This window comes from Chaetura pelagica, unplaced genomic scaffold (assembly GCF_000747805.2).
Source record: "Chaetura pelagica isolate M959 unplaced genomic scaffold, ChaPel_1.0 scaffold3, whole genome shotgun sequence".
Taxonomy (NCBI): Eukaryota; Metazoa; Chordata; class Aves; order Apodiformes; family Apodidae; genus Chaetura; species Chaetura pelagica.
Genome location: NW_009952974.1, coordinates 6,764,371 through 6,785,809, shown reverse-complemented (window position 1 = coordinate 6,785,809; position 21,439 = coordinate 6,764,371). Strand labels below are relative to the sequence as shown.

General features: G+C 48.4%; 2 protein-coding genes across 3 annotated transcripts in view; one reads left to right on the top strand and one right to left on the bottom strand.

Moving 5' to 3' along the window:
• USP37 (ubiquitin specific peptidase 37) overlaps positions 1 to 10,074 on the top strand; it is a 30,151-nt gene extending 20,077 nt beyond the window's left edge. The window contains exons 17-23 of the mRNA XM_009996065.1: positions 543 to 795; positions 2,991 to 3,157; positions 4,950 to 5,010; positions 7,199 to 7,314; positions 8,562 to 8,631; positions 8,948 to 9,086; positions 9,876 to 10,074. Coding sequence (XP_009994367.1) covers positions 543 to 795; positions 2,991 to 3,157; positions 4,950 to 5,010; positions 7,199 to 7,314; positions 8,562 to 8,631; positions 8,948 to 9,086; positions 9,876 to 9,963 — 894 coding nt within the window. The 3' untranslated portion in view covers positions 9,964 to 10,074. The remainder of the gene's footprint in view (positions 1 to 542; positions 796 to 2,990; positions 3,158 to 4,949; positions 5,011 to 7,198; positions 7,315 to 8,561; positions 8,632 to 8,947; positions 9,087 to 9,875) is intronic.
• Positions 10,075 to 14,532: 4,458 nt separating this feature from the next.
• VIL1 (villin 1) lies at positions 14,533 to 21,400 on the bottom strand. Of its 2 annotated transcripts, none has more exons than XM_009996063.1 (19): positions 21,306 to 21,400; positions 21,012 to 21,086; positions 20,684 to 20,880; positions 20,285 to 20,393; positions 19,868 to 19,978; positions 19,568 to 19,770; positions 19,041 to 19,119; positions 18,835 to 18,933; positions 18,585 to 18,738; positions 18,351 to 18,451; positions 18,037 to 18,174; positions 17,712 to 17,870; positions 17,452 to 17,631; positions 17,191 to 17,336; positions 16,935 to 17,079; positions 16,470 to 16,658; positions 16,245 to 16,313; positions 14,729 to 14,866; positions 14,533 to 14,646 (listed from the first exon to the last, which is right to left on the bottom strand). In XM_009996063.1, exons 1-19 carry the CDS (start codon positions 21,378 to 21,380, stop codon positions 14,533 to 14,535), a joined length of 2,481 nt encoding a protein of 826 aa, XP_009994365.1. In that variant the 5' UTR covers positions 21,381 to 21,400. The 2 variants fall into 2 exon arrangements, with proteins under 2 accessions (XP_009994365.1, XP_009994366.1); XM_009996064.1 differs by having other exon boundaries at positions 14,729 to 14,848.
• Positions 21,401 to 21,439: the final 39 nt, after the last annotated feature.

Genomic DNA, 21,439 nt, shown 5'->3' with positions numbered 1-21,439 from the left:
TCCCTGGTTAACTGTTTTCTTACTTAATTTCCCGAGTCCTGCTCCCCCCAAGATTTCATACAGCAAGGCTGCAACACCAAACCTAATTTTAGTTGCCCTTCATACCAGCCTGATCCCAGTTCCTGTTTTCCTCTCCCTGTGTTCAGTTACTCTCATGTTGCTGCTTCAGCCTTTGTTAACAAACGTGCAATTTTACCACCTGTGCCTCAATGCTGGCTTACCAGAGGCTTAAGGCTTCATCAGAACCTAAAGGTGGAACACGTGTTGGAAGAAAAGAAAGAGAAGGGAGGAATTATCTTATGTATGTTAATCCAGGGGGCCTGTGAAAACTGGTTGTAGTTTATATTTAAATATTATTCCTTGGAGTGAATGTAGCTACAAAGGTGGTGTCTGCATCGAGTCTCATAAAACTGTTTAATGTTGACAGAGCCAAGCTCCCACTCCCTGGGGTTAATAAAACTAAAGAATCTCCACAGAAATGTAAAGCTGATGTTACATACTGGTTCATTCAAGCACTTAATCATTAATCCATTCATCTCTAGGGTTCAAAGAGAAGTAAAATGGAGGGTGATAAACCTGAGCTGGCTAATGCTGGTTTTGATGGGATGAGCGAAGTCGAGCTGCTAGCAGCTGTCTTGGAGATTAGCAAAAAGGAAGCTTCTCTGTCTCTGAGCCATGATGAAGATAAGCCCACAAGCAGCCCAGACACTGGTTTTGGAGATGACGAAATTCAGGAATTGCCAGAAAACCTGGAATCTATGGAAATGGAGAAACCCAAAGCAGCATTAGACTCAGGTGAGGTGAAGTAACCGCCTTAATTGGACCCTAGTGAGCTACAGCAGGTTGCTGGTAGCAGGAGGTTAGTAGTGTATGATGGCAGAATCTGGATGTAAGTGCACTGCTGAAACTGCCTGACTTCCTCAGTTTTCTTAGAGTTGCCCTGTATACAAAGTGCTTAATTCATTCAGCTATGAAAATATATTTTCTTCTGCCACCTCTCTGAAAAAGATACAGTAATGTTCAGAGGCTGGTTTCATGTTTTTTCTTGCCTGATTAACAGATGCTTCCACTGGCTCCCATACCAGACAATTCAATTTCCGAAGATTTGGCATGTCTGGAACTTAATCTTCCATAATCAGAAAGCATTTTCATTTCTGTAGCTGCTGCAGCCTGGGCAGTATGGTAGCAGTGTTCACATTGCTGGTGTACAAGTGATGTCTGGAGTGCATAAGATTTGAATGCTTTCTTAAATGCAGTTATTTTGTCACTAGGTACTGATGAATTTAGCTCTCTGTAGTTTTTTTAATACTTTATGTGAGACTAGATCCCTGAGCATAAGACCCAGAAAGAGTTAAGTACAAGAAGGACTCTGTTTCATCTCCCTGTGGGGAAACTGAGTGTCTTCCTTTAGTTGGAGGAAGGAAATTTAAATGTTTATGTGCTACATGCTTTCAGTTGATTTGTAATTCCACTAGCATGGAAAACCAGGTAAACAATGTTTTCCTTCTACTGTAAGAGCCAGGAGATTAGATACTAACAACAACAAACTCCACTCTATTGCCAAAGATCACACTTGTCTCATGGCAGTGTGTAAGAAAACAAAGTCTGTGGTCAGCCTTGTCTGTGCCCTCCTTATAAACACTAATGTTGCTTATGGTTGTGTGAAAGAGAGTTGTGAGACCGTGGCCACATAAATGCTTCTCTATCCAGGTTTTCCTTGGAAAGCATAATGCAATTATTTGAAGGCTCTGTTGTGACACTTAGGGATGTGTAGGCACTACTCAAAGCATACCAGTTTGGCATTCAGATGAGATATGTTTCTGCGTGTGGAGTTACCATTTATGGCACCTGAACATAACATGCTGGGAGTTCACAATCCTGTGTTCTATTTAAGGGAAACGTAACTGCAAATAATACTTCGCTGTAGCAGACAAAATTATTCTCAACATGACAGCAGATTTAACTTGGTCCATTTCTTGTTACCACCAGTAATCATTTATGGTTTGTTTTTTTTGTAAACACTAAATAATTTGTGGTGCTTTCAAAAAAGGCTAATTTAGATCTGGCAGAATGTCTTTTTTGTGACATGATCCTTGAATAACAGTTGTGTATTTCTTTTTACATTGAAAGTTTTCAAAGGTCACATAATAGAGTCTGTTTTGTTTTTCATCTTAAGAGGATTAGACTGACAGATTATAGTTCTGGTGGTCTTGTGTTTAAGAGGTCACAGATACTGAGCCTGCCTTGTATAATCCTTTCTAATAACTAATGAGCAGATGTTTAAAGCTTCACATGCTGCTGCATGATAGATACTGGAGCAGGTCCTGACTCTTCTCAACTGCAAGCATGTGAGAGAATGGAAGTGTCCTGCAACTGGTTGAATGAATGTTCACTCCAAAAGTTTTATAAAATACTTCTGCCATAGTGTTCACTTTAAAGGGGAACTGAAAAGTTATAATCTTCCATTTCTAAAACTGTAGTGCTCACAAGGTTGAGGCTTATACCTGAAGCAAAAAGTTGACAAATTTAAACAGTACTTGGGATTTGAGCTTCCCTCTGTCATGCATGTGATTTGGCTTTAATTGTGGCTTCGTCTGTAGTGCTCTGAGGTATAGTGTCAATGCAAATATTTATAATCCATAGTTCCTTCTAGAGACATTAAAGTGTCAGCATCACAGCTGCAGAAACCTGGTGGTGTGTGACATTTTCCTTTTAGGTAAAGTTGCTGGTTCTGAGTGAACATAAAAGGCTTAAGAAGAGAACAGGTTCAGGGATTATTCAAACTGTTTGTCTTACACCTGTTAAAATAAGCATAAGATTGTGCTTTGGAGCTTTTTCCATTTGGCTGTTGTGTGGGATTTTTGTGGCTGCTGAGCTCTCCCTGTCCATAGATGTCACTGTGCTGCAAGGATTGTGGGGAGCTAAAGAGGATTTAGCTGGTAACAAACAGAAGACCCAGGAAAACAGAACTGTGCTTTCTAATTCCTCAGGTCCTGCCAATTTCACTGAGATAACTAAAGATTTTGATGAGAATAAGGAAAACAAAACTCCAGAAGGCTCCCAGGGGGAGGTTGACTGGCTGCAGCAGTACGATATGGAGAGAGAAAGGGAAGAACAAGAACTTCAGCAGGCATTGGCTCAAAGCCTTCAAGAGCAAGTAAGAAATAAAGTTTAATTCCTTGAGTTGTTTTCCCCAACACTGGAAACCTGATGACTGAAGGAAAAACTTGTGTTTGGAGAGTAACTGCAAAGGAATTCTACTGCTTCTCTGAGATGAAAAAAGGTTTGGCTTTCTTCTAGCTTCAGTGTCAGCAGAGTGACAGCACTGGGTACGTCTGTGCACATTTTGTATGTGCTTCAGAAACCATTTATCACATCACAGACCTGCAGATCTCTCAAAGCTTTCCATGCACATTTATACACTGGCTTCTGATGTTATATAAAAATGATGGTAAACTAAACTAAACTCTTACTGTCTGTTACCAAGAACCAAGCCCACCTTTAGCTTCTCTGGCAGTTGCTCCTTGCAATTTGTCATGTCAAAGCTGGAAGTGAAAGAAGCAGGTTTCAAAGCAAAGGCTAAAGCCATGCCAGGTCAGGTTAAAGATCTGTTTTGCCCAGTGCTTTGTTTCTGGTGATAGCAAGGAGGGGATGCTTAGTGAAGACTATAGAATCTGAGCATCTGTGTGATCCTTCCCTCTTAGTAAATTGGAAAAGGAATCCCAAAAAATTTAGTCCAAAGGAAGTCCTTTAAATTAGACTTGGAAGGAATTAGGTTCTCGAGCTGTGTGCCAACCATCTGTATTCCACTTAAATTTCCAGATCTTTATCCGATTTCCACAAGTTTAACCAAGCCACTGCGAGGCAAGCACTTAGCCAGGTCTTCCTTTAAATAGGTGCCCTTTTCTGCTCTCTATTAATATGAAAGCTGTCATGGTTTTCCTTATGAGATCTGATGTTTCCATGGCTCCTGGGTTTTCTCTCCCATTACTCATTATGAGGTGCTGGTTGGTGTGTTCCATGCCAGATGTAGCTTCGATTCAGCAACACCAAGTAGTTTAACCAAGATTCCCAACTGCTTTAGAAAGAGTGAGATAAAAGGCCTCATGCAAATAATGTAAAACTGCCCTTTGAATGTTCTGCTGCAGTTCTGAAGTGAAAATCTGCTATTCTGACGATTCAGGCATAGAAATGCAGTAGCTGTGGTTATCCTGATTTGAAATACGTAGTTAGGGCTCTGCGTTCAGTTGCACTGAAGGCATTCAAACCCTGAATTTAGAAGCCAGCTCATTCAATATTATTCACTGGCTTGCTGTGGCTCTGAGCTTTCAAGAGTGGGAGGAAGAAAGAGGCATGATATTATACAAAGATTAGAAGGGTTGGTTGACTTGAGGTTTCTTTGCTACTTGTTCATGTATTTTTAGTACCTGTTTGTTTAGTGATGTCTTTTTTTTTTTTTTTTTGCATCCTGCCTTTGTGAATTACACCTGTTACACAGAACTACTGGCTCTACTTCCAAATGGCTTAAAAATAATAAAAGCTGTCAGGATTTAGTGACTGTCCTCAGCTGGCTTTGGGCAGAAGTCTAAATTTTGCCGAAGTGCGAGGAGCTTTGTGTATAAGTGACAGCTTTCCTTAGCAAAGGGTTGCAAATTCATTCAGATGCTTTTCAAATTAATGATCCAGAGAAAGTGTTGAGAGTTACTAGAGACTTGCTCTGCTGCATACCAAACTCCAGGAGCTTTGACAAGCCTTAATGAAGGTTTGTCCCAGGTTCTGTTGCACAGGAACATTGGACTCTCACTGGTTGCAAACATTCCTTCACACAGAACCTTTAATTTACAATGTCGGGTTTGTTGTAGAAACCGGTTTCAATGGAAAAAGAGCACCACAAGAATTTTAAATAGTGAAGTGTCTCAGTGAGCTAAGTTTTGTTCTCTTCCCATCAGGAGGCACGAGAACAAAAAGAAGATGATGACCTTCAGCGAGCCACGTTATTAAGTCTACAAGGTGAAACTTATTTAACTTCTTCCAGGATGTTGTTTTTGAGGGAAAATAGACCTGTATGTATGAGTGCAGCTCCCGAGTGCCTGTAAGACAGCTGGGATTCCATGCTCTGTTGGTGTGTGCTTCGTTGTGTTTGGCTCTGCTCAGGTCAGCTTTTCTTGCTCCCTCTTGTGAAAGCAAATTCCAGGAAAAACTAAATATGAAAAATAACTTCTCTTAGTCTCTTGAGTTTTTAATTTTATTTTTATATGTAAACAAATGTGTAGTTATATATAAAAAATAATTTGCTACATCTCTAATAGAATATTCATATAATATTAAATAGGCATTATATTAATATATGTAGCAAAATGGACTGTGAAACTTTGCATTTCCAGTAAAAGCCAGTATGCTAATGGCTCTAGTCAGAGGATAAGGATTATTTCTTCCTGGCATTGGTATTATAGTGCTGATGAACGAATGCATTGGCCCTGCCCAGACAAATGAGTAAGTGCTGTATCTGTCTTGATACAGGAAGGATGGAAGGGAGACAGACCTCCCTGTAAGGTATAGCTGTTGGGGGTGAAAAAAAGAAACAAAATACACTGTCTCTCTTTTCCAAATCCAGACAGCGTGGTGAGCCTCAGGCACTGTTTTACATTTGTGGGAGGATGGCATGTGAGTGTGTGTTCATACAGTTTGGGAGAGCAAAGCATAACTGAGAGAAAATTCCTGCTCTGAAGAGAGAGAGGGAAGGGTAAAGAAGTGTTAAGATACTCATAGTTGCTCAGACACCTTTAAAGGCCCTCAGGTATTACTGGATGAACCTGTGTCTGCTTCTGAAAGATGTTGAACGCTGCTTAAATGTCCCTCGGCCTCAATCCTGTCCCCTGGTGAGCTCCAGCAGACTGAGTGCCTGGTTCCTCTCAGGTCTGCCTTGGTTCATGGCTGGGAAGAATCCAGCCTTAGAAATCCTTCCTCCTTCTGATTTGCAGTCACATGAGCATTGCCTTGTGCTTCTCAACTTGCTACTGTGTCATTTGTAAGGCGTCAGCCAGCAGGAGATGCTAATAATCTTGGGCATAGATCTGGTGGTATTTTATCTTAGAATGGTTCCCAGTGGTCCTGCAATCAAAAAACCACTAGCTCCCTGTGGACCATTGGTGGGGTGGCATTTTACAATACCTGTGGCAAGTGCTTCATGCAGAGAACTACCTAAGTGACTGCATTTCTTGGCTGTAGTCTAGCTTAGAGCAGCCCAATTAAATGTGGAAAGCAGCAGTAAAATATTCTCTGTTAAAGGGATTAATCTATAAACTTCCCAAGAAGATTATACTAATCCAGCATCAGATGGTTTAATGGGGGAAGCAGTGTGAGAATCTCTTTGGCAAAACATCTCCATCAGAGCTGGCATGGTAGTCTCTTTAAGGAAAAACAAAACAGTACCCTGAACAGTGTCCTGTTAATGTCAACTTCTGATCCAACCGGGACTTCATAACATTAATTTAGCTGGTGAAAACATAGCTGCTTCTCCTAATGAGTACTGCACAAAATCCTATAGCTGGGTAGCTGCAGAATCCCAGGAAGTTTGGAACAGCATGTACAGGGAGCAGTGGTGCCTTCCGGCTCTTTACAGAAAGCTGCCTGCACTTTGCTCAGCCAAGCAAACTGGAAGTTCCTGTGGTGAGCAGCCTTCTTACCATAGAAAACAATGAAAAGATGCCTGCTGCCAGCAGTAGCATTTTGATGCCAGTTTTAATTGAAAAATGCACTTTGTTAATGCATCTTATAGCTAAAATTGTAATTCATAGCTTCTCATTGCAGAAACTTCCAGTTCTCTGACCAGACTGGCTGTACTTCTTTTAGTGTCAGTTCTGGCTGCAGACCCCCAGTGCTCTGGGGTGAATTGGGTGTTTAAGCTCTTCTCTCACCCAGCTGTCACTGCCCTAGTGCCCTTTCATAAAAGTATGAGAGAGATGATGATGAAATTAATTCTGTGGTCCAAGCTAACTTTTCTTAACTATTGCTTTTGTTGGGGAAGGGAGAGTTTCCATCTGGAAATTCCAATATTTCCTGCTTTCCTTGGAGAGGAAGCTTAAACAAGCACAATAAAATGCTGATGTTTTATGTGGGTAGATAGACCTCAACCTGTTGTGAATTCCTGTGTGCTCCAAGGCTTCTCATGCAGTGTCATTGTTTCCATGCTCTCTAGAGTTTAACAGCTCTTTCCTGGACAGCGCTGGTTCTGATGAAGACTCTGGGAATGAGGATGTTCTTGACATGAAGTATTCAGAAGCTGAAGCAGAAGAGCTGAAAAGAAACGCTGAGGTGTGATCTATGATTTCAAAAGCCAGCTTAGAAATATACCCCTTGTTTACCATCAGTTTAGTATTGGAGGTAGTTTTACAGGGCAGATGCGGAGTCTAGAAAGGTCTTTTGTGTTTAAAATTGAAGACAGATCATTTCTGTCCTTAAGATTCTGTTCTACTGTGTTATCTTATTTTTTTTTTAAATGAAACAACTGCAGAGACCCTCTGAGTTTCTCCAGGATGGGAATAATGGTGAAAAGGAAACAGTAACTTTTATACCAGAAGTGTTTCAGTGCATGTAAAGCAATGGGCTTGAAGTTTTTCCATAAAGGGAGAGAGGACTTCATTCGAAGTAGGAGTTTAATTGCAACTCCCTGGGCTTCTGTCTTGATCCTGTACCACAAGAGCTGAGAAATTGTGGCAAGATCATATTCCCGTTAGGTGGAACATAACTGTAACCAAGGCTGTGCTGCTGGCCACTAGCACTCTCAGACTTCACAGAGCAGTGTTGTGAAAGTTGCCTGCCTGCCTCAGTGAAAGGACTACTGTGTACAGTGGAAAAAGTTAAATATTTGGAGTTTTTTTGAGCAGTTTTTATTTTCTTACAATTCTCTACCAATTTCCTTACCCTTAAACCACGAGTTAAGATTTTAAGAGTATTGTCAGTGAATCATATAAATAATATTTCCTGGTCAGAGCAGATTAAAAAATAATGGCCAATTACCATCATTTAGTTTTATTGTCAGTGAGTAGGCAGAGCATGTTTCCTTCATGCTAAGAGGACATAGTCTGCTGATGTTATAGGTGGAGGATGAGAAAACTTGGGCTGCATATCTGGCATTAGCTGTTTAAACTGTGTACCATTATCAAGGATATTTCTTTGATATTTGAGAAGTGAGCATAGTGTTCCCCTTTCGCTGTTCTGTGTTTATTTGGTGGATTAATTCTGACATCAGTGGAAGTCACTCAGGAAATGGTTGTTTAGAAAACTCTGCAGCTTAGAGCTCATGTCAGCATCTGTTCTGAGGTCAGAGTGGCTTCCTTGCATGTTCATTGGCTTGCTGAAAGATTTAATAAGATGGGAGGCTTTTTCCCCACTTTTGGAAGGACTCTTAGTTTGGTCTGAACTGGGGCATCTTTCTGAAATCTTTGATTGGGTTGCAGCTTTGAATACAGTAAATAAAGCTGTTACGTTGAGTATAAATCTTCTTGTCCATGGGGGACAAAAGCAAGTGCCTAAAAGCTTTAATTGGACTTTATTTTCAGACAGGAGAGCTTCCTCACTCCTATCGTCTCATCAGCATCGTCAGCCATATCGGAAGCACGTCATCTTCAGGTAGAAGATACCACGTTTGACTCTTAATCTCTTACCCAGCTTTCAAAAGCTGTAATGCAAAATTACCATAGCAGGGTTATTTGCAGAGAAGTGTGTGGACAGCGAAGCAAGTCTGTCACTGTGGCTGGCTGGTGGGGGAGCAGGTTGAGGATGCCATGGTGCCTAACTGGGGCATGAGGGTGAAGTGCTGCCTGTGGGGTCTGTGGAACTGCTTGTGGTTGTTACCAGCTCGTTGACCAAGATGTTAAGGGTGCTTTAGCATTTAAATCTGGTTGAACTGCAGCATGAAAAGAAAGGTGCCTTCTCTGTTTTTAAGGTCATTATATCAGTGATGTCTATGATATCAAGAATCAGTCCTGGTTCACTTACGATGACTTGGAAGTGTCTAGAACTCTAGAGGCCACCGTTCAGTGTGACAGAGACCGAAGCGGCTACATCTTCTTCTACATGCACAAGTAGGTGGTGCTAGTAATTGCCATTTGGGAGGAAGCAGACTTCTCTTCTTCCTCTAGCCATATCTCCATATATTTGTCAGAAGAAACTGTAGTCAGAAATATATGCAAGAAAGGCAAAATTGAAGTGTTCCAAGTTCAGAAGCGTGAAATTGTATGTCACCAGCACATAGGGTTTTAACAAGATGCTTTAAATCATCTTTTAAGAAAGGAATTTGGTGTCTCAGCTATGCATTTGCTGCACTAGGAGTCATAATGGAGTTTGGGCTTTTCCATTAAGTGCTGTGGTATTTGTAAATGCCCTTATCCCTGCTCCTAGTGCTTATGTTGTTGCAGCCATGGTCATCTCAGGACACGAGCAACATAAGATTTGTAGGTAGAAGGGATATATTCTCAGGCATACAGAACTGAAGAATGGGTTTTGTGCCACAGTTTGTCCCCCTCTTCTGTCTTTACTGGTGGCTCTAACAAAGGATATTACTTTATCTACAGGCTGTGTCTTGTGTTGCTTCTGATCCTTTTACCAGCCAGGACTTATTTTCACTATTGTTACTGTTCTCTGAGGCTTACTGGTGACCTTATTCATTGTAATAAAGGCAGGGGAAAAAAACCAAACACTTTGGGATTCAAGGAGTCTTGCTCAGAGATGCCAGATAAGACACTTTTCTCTGCCAGGACCCATGACGCTGGAGTTTGTGGATTAAATCCAGTTGTCGGTTCCCTCAAGGCTGTCTCGTGCAGCATTTGGTTGTTGTACAGAAGTTTCACTGTTGGTCTTTCCCTCTGTTCTAGGGATATCTTCGATGAGTTACTAGAAACAGAAAAAAATGCACAGCCACTTAGCATGGAAGTAGGAAGATCGGTTCGTCAGCCTCTGTGAAGAGTAAAACACCTTGTTCCTCCTGAGGAACAAGGAGGATTCTGAACTTGTGCCAGACATGCAGGACTAACAAACAGCTCAGGGCCAAAACAAGAGACAAAAGGTAGAAATATGGGACGCTCAGTTTGTTGAACCATCTGTGCAAGTCCTGGGCCTGAACCACACGTTTAATCCTTTACATCCCAGAGTGATCCTCCTGCGGTGAAGTTTTTATTTGTTCCTCAAATAATTTTGTCAGCATGGAGCCTTAAAGAGTTGCATCAAGCCACAGGACTACAGCTGCTCATAAACTGATTTTAAAAAGAAAAAAAATAGTGCAAAAAGAGACTTGACTTTAAAAGCCCTTTCACACCTGTGAGACATGAGTGATGAAGATTTACATATCACTTGGCTTTTTTTTTTTTTTTTTAATTTTCTTTTCTCCAAGAGCAATTTAAGCAATAGATTCTGTAACCTGGTGTGTGTTGTGTTAGTAATATTCACTGGAGACCCAGATTACTGAGTGGGTTCTTGCCAGTCATCTCCCCAGCAGGCGTTTTGGAATCACTCAAGCTGATGTGTTTTGACATCGATGGGTTTGTAAGTGCTCTGCTGGTTACATGCAATCCCAGGAAACAAACTGTTGGTGCTGTGGAATGTATTGCATACCTGGTGGCAGCTCTGTCGGGTTTGTTTTGGTTGGTTGTTTTTTTTACACCATTCACTGTCGTTCTCCTTTAGATGTGAGATTATATTTGTGATTTCTGTTGGTTTACAAGTTGTGTTACTCGATTGTGTTCTCTTCATAAGGTTGTTGCATAAGTAGTGTGTGGAGAGGAGAGGCCTCTCTCTGGGTGTGCAGTGTTTAGCACTGAAGCTGTATTGCTTAGGGCTGCTTCCATGTGACTGGGGGCAGACCAAGAATGGTAGCAGGAGGTGAGCAACAGCCACCTGTCATCTTCTGGGAGGGAAAGAACTTTCTAGCATTAATCTTTCCTGCACAGGCCTGGGTCACGGTGAATCGGGAACGGTGGGAAAAGGCAGGATCTGCAGGATGGCACTTGAAGTGCTCTGTGGTTGAACCATGGTCTTGCCTTGATCTTCTCATATGCCAGCATTAGAGGGTTTTCACTGCAGCTATGCCTCTGGTCTCCTTTCTGAGGAGTGCAGAGCACTGATACTGTGAAACTAAACCAGGTGGAAAGCTTTCAGAAAGCCCACGTTCAGCACTAACAGAACACAGTTAGGAAGAAGTGCTGTGTTGTATTTGCTTTAGAGACACGATGCTTCTTCTATAGCTTGTTTCAGCAGGGAGGGAAAAGCCTCCTGACTTCAATTTTTCACCACCTTCACACTTATTTAGCAGGGGCAGTAGTTTCCTTTTGCTGGCATTTACTTATTTCAGAGAAAATGTTGCTGTTAAGCAGAGTAGTTGCTCTTGTTTTTGCCTCTAGTTCTGAGTTTTGCAGCTTGAGTTTTTGAGGTGAAAGACTTCTTTTTTAAAAAGAAACAAATAAAAAAGCCCACCATTTTTTGCTTTCAGGATAGTTTCTGGGTTTTTTTAACTATCATTAGGAGTTTCTCAGGAATAAATGAACTGAAGCAAAGCAGACAAAACCATTGATTTAGGAGGCAGCAGGCACCTCTTTCATGGGTACTTCCACACCGGAGTTTATTCTAGCTGGCTGGCACAAGGATGCTGCCTCAGTGGCCTCTTCTCCTCTCTGTGTGCCACAGTGAGCAACCTCCATGGGTGGTTCCCCCCAAGCTGAGTATCTGGGGATCCCAGCGCGGTGCAAAGACTGACTGACCTTCCAGCTCACTTGTGTGAAGAGCCTGGTGGACCTGATCGGGGGAACTTCTTTGTGGTTTCTGAGCTCGGAGCCAGCGTTTGGTTGTAAACATGAGAGAACGTTTATCTTGCAAGAGGCAGCCCGAGTGGGTGTGTATGTTAATTTATTACAAAGTGGTATACTTTTCTATTGTCAGTATACTAATTTTGGTAGAATTCTGAGCAATGGGAAAGAGGTAGTGACGTGGGAGCTGTCCTTTGGTTCCCCTGCCTTAATCTTGTTTCTGAATGTTTCAATTAACGTTTTTCTGAACTGTTTTTTCATTGTGAATTGTTTCAAATGAGTCTGCTGAGTCCCACAGCCTTGCAAATCACTTCAGTTTAGAACCAGGATTTTGTAAGAGTTTGCTCAAAGAGCAAACAAGTGGGAAACCCCTCTGAGCTTTCCCAGGTTGAGTCGGCTGTTAGCTGCCAAAGTGTGTCATTTTAAGAATGTACAGACACAGTCACAGCCTAGCTGAACTCTCCAGTCTGATCCCAGCCTTGCTAACAGCAGACTCAGGCTCTAATGCCACGTGTTATCACTGATCATCCCTGCGAATGTGACGAAGGGAACTGCTCCATCCAGAGGGCAAATCTCTTTTCCTCAAGCGCATCCTATGCTAGTGCTGTAAATAAGTGGTGTTCCTGTAGTATCAGAAGTCAGCTCTGCTTTTTTGGGTGGCAAGGTTGTTTTTGCAAGGCTCTGCACTTTGATTAATTTATAATAAAAGCAAACATTGCCTGACTTTTCAGTGCAGCAACTTTTGTTTAAAACCAGTTTTTTTGTTTGGATCAAGTTGCAAAAGCTGATGCTTGAAACCAGGATTTCTTGTTTTGTGAAAAGTTCTTGCTGCTTATTATAGCTATTAAGAATTTGCAGAAATCTGTTAATTAGTTTAAGTGTTTTTTTTGGCATATGGCAGCTCAGTTGCACCTTCACCCTGGCAAGAGTGTGTCCATGGAGCTCCTTCCTTGCAGAAGCCAGCTTTCTGCCTGTGCAAGAGCAGCGTGGAGGAAAATGTGTGTGATCCTCAAGGGAGGTGCTGTAACGACACCCACCCCTCATGCTGTCACAGCAGCAAGGTCAGGAAGGTTGTCCCTCCCAGATGGAGTATCCATCCAGGGCTATAGGTAGGTAGAGAAGGTCAGTTGCAGCCCCTGAACACGTGCGGGCTCTTCCTCAGATTTATAGAGTTGTGGTTAAACATTTACCTGCTCCTGAATCAGCCTGGTTTAGTCCAAGTGTGATTCAGCATATAAATGCAAGGAGCTTCCATCGTGCTGTTCCTCGTGCCCCTTAATGGTTTGACAGTGATAATCTGGTCTTGATTTACTCCCTTACTCAGAGAGGTGCAAAACTGTTCGTCTCCACGAACTGGAGCTCGTGCGTGTGGGTCTCTGGGGAGCTTTCACCAAGAGCCCTTGCAGAGCCAGGACTGGTTTCCTGACCAAAGCAGCAGCCTGAGAGCAATGAGGAGCGAGCAGGAGGAGGAGCTCACTGATGCCTTTGACCATGGCATCACCTTCCACCCCTGGCTCCATGTGGCACAGATAACCATCGCCTGTGCATCTTCCTTCCTGTCCCACATCCCGAGGAAGAGCTGATTGCCAGCCCAGGGCTTCCTGCTGGAGTTCACCCTGGCATGGGGGGACTGCCATACTGGAGGGAGGGGGGGAGGGAAAGCTGGGAATAACTCATCTTCTTTGTTTTCTTTTTAATGGAGCTAATTATCCCTGTAACTGCCCACCAAAGAGAGAAGAAGGGGTGTGGGACCCCTGGCAGCTGCCTTCAGTGTAGCTCTGCTGCTGGACTTGAGCCTCACCTCCTGTGGGGTTTCTGCTGCTGGTTTCTGCCTGCACCCCAACTTCTTGGTTTTTAACACTGTTGCTGTGGAACAGCACTTTTCTCTGTGTTTTAGCAGAGCTGTTCCTCTCTATTTACAGTTTTTGCTTTTGGGTTCCCCCAACCCCTTTTTAAATGATATATAGATAGATTTTTTTTGTGAAATAAAAACCTCTTTATTAACCCTCTCTTGGGCTGAGATCTTATTTCCACAGTGCCTGGGCTGCTGCCTGTTGAACGTGGTAGATGGGCTCTGCACTTCCGCCCCACGGTTGCTGTTGGGACTTTGCTCACTTGCCCAGGAACATCTTGTGTGTGTTCGGTGCCTCCCAGCACACACAAATCCCAGACCCCTGCCAGGGACATGTCCCTGCACGGGACCCTCCAGCACCTCTCTGTGTCCCTGTGGATCCCAAGTAAGACGGAGGTACCCTCCTCATCTCCTGGGGACAGGATAAGTGGACCCTGGTGACCATCCCCAGCAGGTGTTGTCCCCACACACCCATCCCCTCAGGCTGTGGCTTTTACCTTTGGTACTGCACGTGTTTATTGAGGATCAGGAGATAACGGAGGGAGCGGCTCCAGCTGGATATCAGACCTTTAGCCCCAAGCTGCAGCTGCCAAGGTAGGACAGGGGAGCCCTGGGAGTGCCTGGGTGGTAGGTAGCTTGTGTATCACCTCTGAGCCCAGGGGGATGGAGGATCTGCAGGAGAAGGAGCTGAGGGTCCTTCCCTCTTCTTCCTCAGTGCCCAGTTCATATCTGCATGTCCCCTGTGTGACATCTCTTTGCCAAGAAAGCCCCATGCCTGGGCTGAGCCCAGTGGTCAGGGAGGAAGATGCAGCCCCGCTCTCCAAATACATTTTATTTAATAAAAATAATGAGCTGAGACTGTCCCTGAGCACAGGCTCTGCCCTAGAAGAGTCCTTTTTCCTTCTTGAGGTTCTGTTGTTTCCACAAGGGCAGGTCGCCAAAGGCGGAGCGGGTCATGCCAAAGACAGCCTTGAAGTCCTGGTCGGAGAGGTGGTACTAGGGGAGGAGAGAGGGAGCTGAGCTAAAGCCTGGGGGCTTCCCCTAGTTCCTCCCCAGCAGCCTCCCGGCCTCATCTCACCTCCTTCCTGCTGGGATCCACACCCCGTGGCAGGTCGTCAGCTGCAGTGTTCACCAGCACATCCAGGGGGAAGGTCTCCAGATTTTCAGGGACGAGGGAGGTGGTGGCAGTGAAGACTTCCTGCTTGGATGTGAATGCCTGGATGGGGGGGGATATGAGGACGCATCAGGGGATGCCCCAGGGATGGAGGCACCAGGTCAGCTCCAAGTGTCCCCTCACTGGAGGATGTGTCCTTGCATCTCCTCATGCCACCTGCCAAGGGGGCAGGGGAGCTTTCTGTGCACCCTCCCACCCCCTCTCCTGGTGCCACTTACCGAGGTGAGCTGCCCAAGGCTGCTCTCATCCCCCAGCTCAGCTCTCAGTGCCTCGTAGGATTTCTTGTCCTGGGACGGGAACACACACGCTCAGACCTCAGCACAGGCAGGGACCAGGCAAACCCCAACCTGCACAGCTTGGAGGTGCTGGCTGGGGCCAGATCCACATCTGGTCCCATCTGCCAAAGGCCCACTTGGTCTTTCCAGCTTCCCTCCATGACTCACAGCCCAGTTGAGAGGGTCCCAGGCCAGGAACCAGCCAGTGAAGGTGGGTGGCTCGTGGCCCTGCTTCACCACGATGATGGGGGTGTCAAGGTCCCGCCCACTGGGGTGGTTCCGTAGGTACTCCTGCACCATCACTGCTGCCGCCTCCTTCTCCGACTCGTTGGCACCATTCCCAATCCAGAAGAAAACCTGCAACGAGGTCATGGTGCAACAGGCATGGAACAGGGCCCTCTGGGGCCATGCCTGACTCATCATTGGAAGCACACAGGATCCATCCGTGGGGAAGGGCACTGGGAGAGTCTATCCTCAACTGGCTCTGGACCAAGAGGGCTGAAGAAAAACTGTGGAGCGGGGTCATGGGGGTTTCGAGTTTCTCATCCCACCACCTCTGGTTGCTACAGATCCTGCACCCTACAGGACATGAGCTTGTGGGATGTAAGATGGTCCCATGCCCCACTGGCTCACCTGGTCCCAGGTGTCTAGCAGGTAAACTTCATTCTCCTCCAGGTCATCCTGGGTGAAGTCTACAATCTCTGTGGCCAAGAAGGTGCCTGTCTTGTTGGAGCATTCAAAGAGTCGGGGAGTCACAGAGGGGTTCTCCTCCTGCAGCCTGGTAGGGGGTAACATGGCAGCAGTGGTGGGAACAGGGCTCATCCCACTTGAGACTGGTGGCCCCTGAGGGTGGGTGGGGACAAGGGACTCCCAAGCACAGCACAGGTACCTCTTGCTGTTGGCATACTGGGACTTGCCCCCCAGAGCCACCCAGAACTCAGATGGCTCTTGTCCCTCTGCAATCACTATCTTCTCTGACTTGGAGATGATGTCGGCCACCGTCTTGCCCATCTCACGCTCGTACCAGGTCAGCTCCAAGTGTCCCCTCACTGGAGGATGTGTCCTTGCATCTCCTCATGCCACCTGCCAAGGGGGCAGGGGAGCTTTCTGTGCACCCTCCCACCCCCTCTCCTGGTGCCACTTACCGAGGTGAGCTGCCCAAGGCTGCTCTCATCCCCCAGCTCAGCTCTCAGTGCCTCGTAGGATTTCTTGTCCTGGGACGGGAACACACACGCTCAGACCTCAGCACAGGCAGGGACCAGGCAAACCCCAACCTGCACAGCTTGGAGGTGCTGGCTGGGGCCAGATCCACATCTGGTCCCATCTGCCAAAGGCCCACTTGGTCTTTCCAGCTTCCCTCCATGACTCACAGCCCAGTTGAGAGGGTCCCAGGCCAGGAACCAGCCAGTGAAGGTGGGTGGCTCGTGGCCCTGCTTCACCACGATGATGGGGGTGTCAAGGTCCCGCCCACTGGGGTGGTTCCGTAGGTACTCCTGCACCATCACTGCTGCCGCCTCCTTCTCCGACTCGTTGGCACCATTCCCAATCCAGAAGAAAACCTGCAACGAGGTCATGGTGCAACAGGCATGGAACAGGGCCCTCTGGGGCCATGCCTGACTCATCATTGGAAGCACACAGGATCCATCCGTGGGGAAGGGCACTGGGAGAGTCTATCCTCAACTGGCTCTGGACCAAGAGGGCTGAAGAAAAACTGTGGAGCGGGGTCATGGGGGTTTCGAGTTTCTCATCCCACCACCTCTGGTTGCTACAGATCCTGCACCCTACAGGACATGAGCTTGTGGGATGTAAGATGGTCCCATGCCCCACTGGCTCACCTGGTCCCAGGTGTCTAGCAGGTAAACTTCATTCTCCTCCAGGTCATCCTGGGTGAAGTCTACAATCTCTGTGGCCAAGAAGGTGCCTGTCTTGTTGGAGCATTCAAAGAGTCGGGGAGTCACAGAGGGGTTCTCCTCCTGCAGCCTGGTAGGGGGTAACATGGCAGCAGTGGTGGGAACAGGGCTCATCCCACTTGAGACTGGTGGCCCCTGAGGGTGGGTGGGGACAAGGGACTCCCAAGCACAGCACAGGTACCTCTTGCTGTTGGCATACTGGGACTTGCCCCCCAGAGCCACCCAGAACTCAGATGGCTCTTGTCCCTCTGCAATCACTATCTTCTCTGACTTGGAGATGATGTCGGCCACCGTCTTGCCCATCTCACGCTCGTCCCCACTGCAGCCCTGCCAAGCAAGCGTGGTTGCTCCACCACTGGCCCCAGCCAAGAAAGAGGAGGAGGAGATGGGGAGGTTCCTCTCAGGGGTGGCAGCATCCACCCCAGTGTCTGGCAGTACTCACCTTCCCATACCAGAGGTAGCAGCAGCTGGGGGTCTTCAGCACAAAGACATCGTTGGAGTTGAGGGAGGAGGCACGGACGGGCACCTCGAAGGCCTTGGTGTTGTACTCGTTGGTGCCGTGCACGTGGAAGAGCCGGGTGGAGGGGGTGGGCTCCGTGTTGCCTGCCCGTGAGGTGCCACCCTGGGGGGACAGGAGGTCACCACGGATGCCACAGGTTCACCCACCTGCCTGCCCCCCTCTCCCAGCAGCCCCACACTCACCGCATACACCACCATCCTGCCCTTGAAGATAGCCATCAGGTGGGCTGGCTCCTTGCCCATGGTGACGCGGACCTGCACAGGCTCGTTGTTGTACTTCTGGTCCAGGTGGACAGCTTGGTAGGCAGAGGCAGCCAGCTCATCTGTGGTGGCTTGGCGGCCCTGGGCAAGACAGACAGGAGCTCAGTGCCCATCACAGCCCCCTTTTCCCTCTGGGGAAGAGAGAACACTCATGCTGTTCCCATGGGATCATGTGTAGGGACAGAGCAACCCCAATTTGGGAAGGTGGCCCTGTCTCCAACCTCTGTCAGTCACCTGGGGGTCTCACCTGCCAGAGGTAGATGATGCGGTTCACCTTGGACCCCACAGTGTAGGTGTAGAGCACCAGGTAGCAGTCCCCACCATAGAAGTGGCCCAGCCACTTCTTCTCCACGGGCACCAGCTCATTATTCTCCACGCGCCAGACCTGGTGGAACAGGGACACCCTGCTGCCAGGGCTGGTGCATCACTCTGCTGTCTTGCAGCCTCTGTGCCCCGTGGCATCCCCCAGTACAGCCCAGGGGTGCCCTGAGAGGCATGGCCTGAGGGGATCCCACACGGGGTGCCCCAAGAGAGTCCCACATTCTACCTCAGCCACTTTACCTCCACCTCCCCGGATCCATCATCCACCATCTTCTGTTGGGCAGCCATCTGGGGCTTGGCATACAGTGTGGTGGCATCAAACTTCACTTGCTCCACCTTGGCTGTGGGGAAGGGCAGAGGGCTGAGCTGTCATCCACTGGCTGTGGGTGTCCCCACAGCCTCCCCTCCCCATCCCCACCACACAACCCCCCCTCCAATCCAGGGAGTCCTGCAGTGCCAGAAAGGGGCACTCACCCACTTTGCCCACGGTGTGAGTCTTGCCCAATCCACTGGTCTGGTTAGGGACAGTCCATTTTTGAAAGAGCTGCCTGAAGACGCTTGACTCAGACCCATCGTTCTCTGTCTCCACACTAGTGCTGGCTGGGTAGTTCTTGGCTTTGATGAAGCCCTGGATAGATTCAGACCCAGATTGTGGACATGGGGTGCCTGGAACCCTGGGGACCACCCAGGCTACCCCACAACCAACCCATGACCCAGCACTCACCAGCGCCCTGCTCATCGCCTGCTGCTTCTCCTCCTTGTTGGCGTTCTTGCCCTTCCACACAAAGATCTTCTGACCTCCTTGATCAAGGATGTAGCAGTCCTTGGAGGGGGGACAACAGCAGAAACTGGGACTTTGGACAGCTTAAGCTTTAGAGTTACAACCGCCAAGGGAACTGGGCACCCCTCAGCACCCCATGGGTGACACACCTCATGCAAGAGCATGTCTTGAGTCAGCGGTCGAATCGCCACCTCCTGTATGACCAGGTTCCCGCTGGCATTGGAGACACTGGCAGAGGAAAAGTGAGGATGAGGGGTTAGAAATGGAACTGGAAAATCTCCTCCCTATCCCCACCTTAGGGTGGCAGGGTTGAGTGGTGGGGTCCCCTCCCCATCCTGATCATGGCAGGGGGGATACCCAGTGTCCCCTCTTGCCCTGCCATGGTGGCAACATGGCTTGCAGCTTGCCCTGCCATGCAGCTCACTCCTGGCCATTAAGAGGGACAAAGGGATGGCAGATGTGATGGGGCCACCTGGGGACGCTGCCATAATATCCAAAGCTCACACCTGCAAGAGCATCTCTCCATCAGGTACCAACCCCATTGGCACCAGGTGCTCCCCTTGCTCCAACAGCATCCAAAGGACCTGTCCCCACCCCTGCCCTGCCCTTGACCCCTCTTGGTGGGGACATAGCAGAGATGGGTGCCCCTTTGGGCGACCCACCCCCAGCAACTCACTGGTAGAGCTTGAGGGAAGACTTAAGGTGCTGGTCCACTTGGTTATCAGGGATGGCCGGCTTGATGTCCCTCTTCTCACCCAACACGTGTGTGAGGACCTGCATGAGCCCTGGCGAGGCGCCCTCGTTCTCACCATCCACCACACCCACCTTGGCACGGCCCCCACGTTCCCGGTCCCGGATGTCCTTGGCCAGGGTCATCGCCTACATGCAGGGGAGAAGGGGTCAGCCTGGACTGGGGAGGGGGGAGGCCAATCACCCCCTTCCTCCAGGAGTGGGTCCGGGGACTCTCCAGCCATACCCTCAGCCTCTCGTTCCGGTTGCTCTCAGGGCCGTTCCACTGGATGATGAGCTGGCCCAGGTCCAGCAGGAACACATCACCCCGATTAAAGCTTTTCCAGCTCATCTCCACCTGCAGCAGGACAGGATTGGGGGGTGGGTCAAGCAGCAGGATGCCTGGGTCCCCTGGGCTCCACAGCCCCCCCCCTTCCCTGGCTCATTGGTGATTCCATCAGTCTGTATTTCTCGTCTCAACTCCAAAAGGGGCTTTTTTTTTGGGGGGGGGGTTGCTCCTGAGGCAAGGTGGCATGGCCCCACACCCACTCTGTCCCCTGCTTGAAGGCAGATGTATCTAGGGGGGCTCTGGCCTGATCCTGACCCTAAATGGCATCTTTGAATAGAGATTTGTGATGGTGACCCCCCACATCCCATAACTCACCTCTCCTGCCACCACGTTCTTCTTGCCCTTCACGTGCAGCAGGCGCTGGACATTGTAGGTGTTTGTCTCCACATGCTTCATGCCCGAGGCCACTCCACCCTTCTTATAGCTGGGGAGGGGAGGGGGGTACAGACAGGATGTCAGCTGCCCCTTCTCATTCTAGTGGGGTTCCCTTCCCACCTCTGTGCAGAGGGATGTGTTTGAGGACCCCCACCCACCCACGTGGATGATGGATGGAGCTAGACCAGCTCTAGATCCTCCTCCTGCCTCCACCCCACTGGGACAGAGCTGTCCCCATCCCTGCTGGGGATGTCCCCATGGAGGGCATACAGAGGACCCCTCCCCACCATCACCCACATTTCCCCCAGGGAGCAGGTTCCCTGGGGGTGACCAACATACATGAGTCCCTGCTTGAAGTAGGCACGGAAGGTCTCGCTCTCGTGGCCCTGGACCTCGCGGTGCTGCACAGCCACCGTGCCCAGGTGGTCGTCCATCTGGATGGTGTAGATCGCAGCCGCCCCCTGCTCGTCCTGGCTCGACTCTTTGCCCAGCCAGTAGTGGATGTCGTAGCTGAAGCCATTCCCAGTCTTGCGTGTCTGTGGGGCACCAGCCCGTGTTAGATGTGCCCTGTGTGCCCGCCAGGCTGCTCTGGGCAGGGACACCCCTCCCTCCCCCCCAGCCTCTCCCAGGGCAGAGTGTGTCCCCGCGTCACCCCAGGCTGTCCTACCGAGAGCAGGACGTAGCAATCCCCCTCGTAGAAGCTGCCATAGCTTTTGGTGGGCACTGGCACCATCTCCATGTTCTGCAGAAGGAAGGCAGATGTCAGCCCTGGCAGGAAATCTCCCACCCCAGCCCCATACACCCCATTGTCCCCAGCCCCAACACCTGAGCAGGTTTAACCCTGGGTCCCACTCTGAGACCCCCGAACTCCAGCACTGAGGGCACAAAGGGGGGACCTTCCCTCCCACAGCCTCCCTAGGTAGCCAAGTGACGGGTCCCCAGGCTGTGCCACCCACCCCACCTCGATTCGCCATATCTGGATCCCTGGCGTGGTCTTGTTGAGCGTCTTGGTGACTTTGGCACTGAGCTCCACCATGGTGACAGGCACTGCAGGCAAGGGGACCTGGGGGCAACACCCTGGTTAATGGCAGGCGG

Excerpts from the sequence above, each read along its gene's own strand:
- VIL1 (XM_009996063.1), bottom strand. The coding sequence starts at position 21,380 with ATGGTGGAGCTCAGTGCCAAAGTCACCAAGACGCTCAACAAGACCACG. Across the intron at positions 19,979-20,284 it reads AGAACGTGGTGGCAGGAGAG|GTGGAGATGAGCTGGAAAAG; the intron begins GTGAGTTATGGG and ends GTCCTGCTGCAG. Across the intron at positions 14,867-16,244 it reads GCCTTGGGCAGCTCACCTCG|GCATTCACATCCAAGCAGGA; the intron begins GTAAGTGGCACC and ends CCCCCCATCCAG.